Source organism: Syzygium oleosum, unplaced genomic scaffold (genome assembly GCF_021117445.2).
Source record: "Syzygium oleosum isolate NSW1041296 unplaced genomic scaffold, Sole_v2.1 Sole_v2.04, whole genome shotgun sequence".
NCBI lineage: Eukaryota > Viridiplantae > Streptophyta > Magnoliopsida > Myrtales > Myrtaceae > Syzygium > Syzygium oleosum.
The window spans coordinates 1662825-1667193 of record NW_026607488.1 but is presented as its reverse complement, the minus strand read 5'-3'; the positions used below and the strand labels follow the sequence as shown (position 1 = coordinate 1667193).

The window sequence follows — 4369 nt, the reverse complement described above, 5'->3', positions numbered from 1 at the left end:
GATGAGGAAGAACTATGAAAAACTCGACATAAGACCTCCTAACTCTAATATAATCTGATGTTGTTCGTGCTATAAATTGTTCCAAAAGTTTAAGTTTGAATTTCTTAGAGAATGACATGGCATTGTTTTTTTAAAAATATTTTTAGCTCCCATTTGGTTAATCGGAATGAAACAAATTAAGTGAATTAAAAGGAATTTGAAAGGAATTGGCAATCATGAGTGGAAAATAAAATTGGAATTATCATGTATGGTAACATCTCGAATTGGAATACAAGGTCTTCATAATTAGAAATATGGTTATGGCGGCAAAGACGGGGATACCCTCTTCCTAGTGATTTTGATATTGAATTTCTTTCTTTTGTTAATTCCTTCTTATTCATTCTCACCTCTCCCCACATCAAAGAAAACATGGTAAAGAGGCCTTTTCCATTTCCGATGTCCATTTCCATTCATTCTTATTCCAAGTTACCAAACATTATAATGAACATGAATTAGGCATGTTTGCCATTTTACTCTTCTAGTTCCTAGTAAACAAGCTTGGCCAGTTTTTGACCCCCAAAAAAAAAAAAAACTTGGCCAGTAGATTAGACCACTTATTTTTCTCAAATAAGCTTGAGCGAGAAATGAAGTTTTAGTTCCTCTTATTCCTTTTTCCATCCAAAATTGTTTCCTAACCCAAAATATATTTATTATTTACTTCATCAAGGAAAAGAACTACATCTCATCTTGTTTTCCTCCACCTCTGATTAAAGGAAACATTTGACATCAGATTTTTTATTGATGGATTACAAACATGAATATCATACACCTTTATTTTTGGTTAAATTCACGTGTGGGTAATGTTCGTACTTACGACCTATCAATCAGAGACTTGGTTGGAGGAGAACACAGTTCATCCATTTGAAGTACCAAGGCATATCACAGGACCAAAATCGAAAGGGGTCATACAAAGATCTTCTGATTGATGAGTTACGGATATCAACAGCACCCGTGTTACTTTTAGTTCAGCTAGCATATGGGTGATATGCAAATCTATAAACCCCTAGTCTGAGGACCAACCGGAGGAAGAAGGAAATGGAGGAAACACAGTTGCAAAGAAATTAATGAATCCAGATGTAGCATTTTTGTATGAAGTTGAAATGCTCACTCTAGCATTTTTGCACAATATACAATATAAAAAGAAGTGTAAATAACAAAATAAATGCCCTTATTTCATTCACCAATTTCCACCAATTCAAGCATCCATGAAATACACCAAATACTTGCTCCCCTTATTCAAACACGTAATACAGATCTAATTCTCTCAAGAATACACTTTTGTCATGTGAGAGTCCTTGTCATTACCTTCTTGGTTGAGAAAAGGATAGTCCGTGTATCCAACAACAGGGTCATGAGTATAAAAGGTCTCTCGAACATACTTATTTAATGGTGCATCAATCTTGAACCTATATACTAAATCAGGATTAGAAATGAAAATTCGACCGTACGATATCAAATCCGCATCACCGTCAGTCACGGCCTTCATCCCTAGCTCTCGAGTGAACCCGCCAGCTGACATAAATGTACCTTGATAAGCTCTTCTTAGAGTCTGCATGAACTTGGCTTCTTCATCTTCGGTACCAATTTGTTCCGGAGATGGCGTGACTCGCGGTTGAGTTACATGGAGATAAGCGAGTTTCAATCCCATATCAGCTTGGAATGTGTTGAGTTTTTCGATCACTGTGAGTCTTAGATTGAGTGGATCAGAATCCATGGCATCGACATAATTGGACACAGGTGAAATTCTAACCGCAACTCGATCACTACCAATGGCTACAACTACCGCTCGAATGATCTCCATCAAGAATCTGCACCTATTTTCAATTGAACCACCATATTCATCTGTCCTATCGTTGACTCCATCCTTCAAGAATTGATCGATGAGATAGCCATGTGCCGCATGGAGCTCGATCCCATTGAAACCTAACGTTTATCCAACATTGATGTCAAATGAACACCATGTTACCAACTTATAAAATGTTAGAACATTATGATTCGGTCAGATCCATATAGGTCAAGACTTCGCAAAATACTTCTATAGATGGACTAGGCAATGCCTAATAGGCGCAGGGTTATGATCAGATCGGATGGGAGCTTTGTGAAGCTATCAATGTGATCGTGACAACTTGTCGAGTGCACTTCTGCTTTAGGTGTGCCTAACATTAATATAGTAAAATACCACATTATTTGACTATGTGATTATAAAGTGCCTTGGATACATAAAACCCCCTTCACTTAAATACTTAAACTTTTAGACAGGACATTTCTTGTAATAGTATCCTTAGGATCCACATGTTTATTGAGTCAAATTATCAATCCTGACTATGGGACAAAGTCTCTTTTTGGTCTTAATTAAGTGCATCAAGTCACTTTCTCATCGTAATTTTCAATTTGCCTATCAAATCACTTTCTTGTAACCATTTGACTCTGTTAGATGTAACTTATGTTTGAATCTTTATCTAATGCACGTGAATGCGAAGATTACCTAAGTTAAAAATTTTGAATATCACGTGTTATCAAACTCAAAATGGGCAAATTAAGACGAGAAATCTCGTAGTCTAACCTGCTCGGATGGAGTTGATGGCTGCCCGACGAAACTGCTCGACAACCATCGGAATTTCGCACGTATCCAAGCCTCGAGGACTGGAGAAATTGTCTTCGGTTCCATCAGGCATGAGTATTTTCCAGTTCTCGGATATGGACCGGCTGGTTGACGAAATTGGTGCACCCCCACCAGGCTGATATACTAATAAACTACAAATAAATTATGACTAAGCAACAAAATAACGATAATTCCAAAGTTGCCAACATTGAAAAAAGGATCAATTGACAGAGAAATTTAGTGAATAGAGAAGAATCAAAGGAATTACATTTATGGGATGCCCGACCGGCTTGCCATAGTTGACAGAAGATTAGACCACCCTTGGCATGAACAGCATCCACCACTTTCTTCCATGCTTCGATTTGTTCTTCGGTGTAGATTCCAGGAACATGTGGAGACCTAAATCCAATGTATTTTTTAGACCAAACCAAAATTATAAACAGAGTCCAAGGAGTAATATGCAGTTAAGCATAGATCTTTCACTTCCAGAAAATAGAAGTTTGTTCATGTAATTTATTATTGGATAGTTAATTAGATCTTAAACTCAAACTGGGTTTGAACCAAACCCGCCCATTGAACCTGTACATCTTTATTTGCCTCTATTCCAAGCTCTTGCAAATAATCTGATTTAGTCTCAATTTTTCTCACAGAAAACTAAAGGACGTTCTAAGATCCACTTACTGTCAAGCCATATAGAGAGGAGAAAATTATGAGCAACCGTCACATGTCATGTCATCAGAGTATAAATATGTAGTAAAATATCCGACTATAATCTGAAATTAATTGAGAAAATAAAAGTATAAACATGAAAAGCACCCAGCTCCCCCGTGATCGATGGGGGTGGCTTCACTGATGAGAAGAGCTCCCTCCGTCGACCGCTGTCCGTAGTACTCGGCGAGTGCCGGCTGCGGTACTCCATTCAAGGCTCGGCATCTCGTCAGAGGCGCGAGCACCACCCTGCGCCGCCACGCCAAACATGACTCGGTTTCATCTCACGCAGCCCGTTAACAATTGAAATCGGAGAGCAAGAGCAACTAGTATCAGATGTAGAGTACCCATAAAAACCTGTGTGAGAGGTTGAATTTGCCCATCTTGTATGGGCTGAAGAGGTCTGTCATTTCTATTTTTGGTTCGGGAACAACAGATGAAAGAGACCGACAAACTTTAGAGAATCGCGTTTATGAAAGCCAGAAGATGCGTTGATGATGGGAAGAGATGGCTCTACTCATATAGGCGTGGAAGATCCTCGTCCTTTGGAAGTTACAATGATTGATATCGACACAATCAAATAAGTTTCTTAAAAGATAAATGATGGGGAAATTTCAAAAGAATCCCTAAAATGAGATATCTTTTCAAAACATCATTGGGATTTATCTTAAAGTACCACTGAATTAAATGACTTCATCTCAATTGACACCCTATCTCACAGACCGCGACACAAATTTTCGCCGTACGGGAATCACATGCATGTCATGTGTCGTAATTACAATGTAATTCCCGTGCATCGATTCACACAAAAGGATAAAATGTAGAGATAAATCCTCCCAAACAAGCTCAGCAATACCCAAAAAGATACTTTTTCTTATGCCATCACTATCATCGACCTCGCATTCCACGAAATGCGACCACCTTGTCAACATGTTTTTACAACAGATTGCAATCGCCTTCTCTAAGGACAAAGGTAGTATTGGAATTGAGTTTAGTTTATTTGGGAAATTTGAGTATCAG

At 38.2% G+C, this 4369-nt stretch overlaps 1 protein-coding gene across 1 annotated transcript; it reads right to left on the bottom strand.

Annotated features, from left to right (window-relative positions):
* Positions 1-1236: 1236 nt before the first annotated feature.
* LOC115693627 (12-oxophytodienoate reductase 7-like) lies at positions 1237-3228 on the bottom strand. The gene is made up of 4 exons (XM_056310726.1): positions 3221-3228; positions 2936-3040; positions 2603-2793; positions 1237-1962 (listed from the first exon to the last, which is right to left on the bottom strand). The coding sequence occupies exons 1-4, from the start codon at positions 3226-3228 to the stop codon at positions 1304-1306; spliced, it is 963 nt and encodes a 320-aa protein (XP_056166701.1). The 3' UTR covers positions 1237-1303.
* Between the last annotated feature and the right edge of the window lie 1141 nt (positions 3229-4369).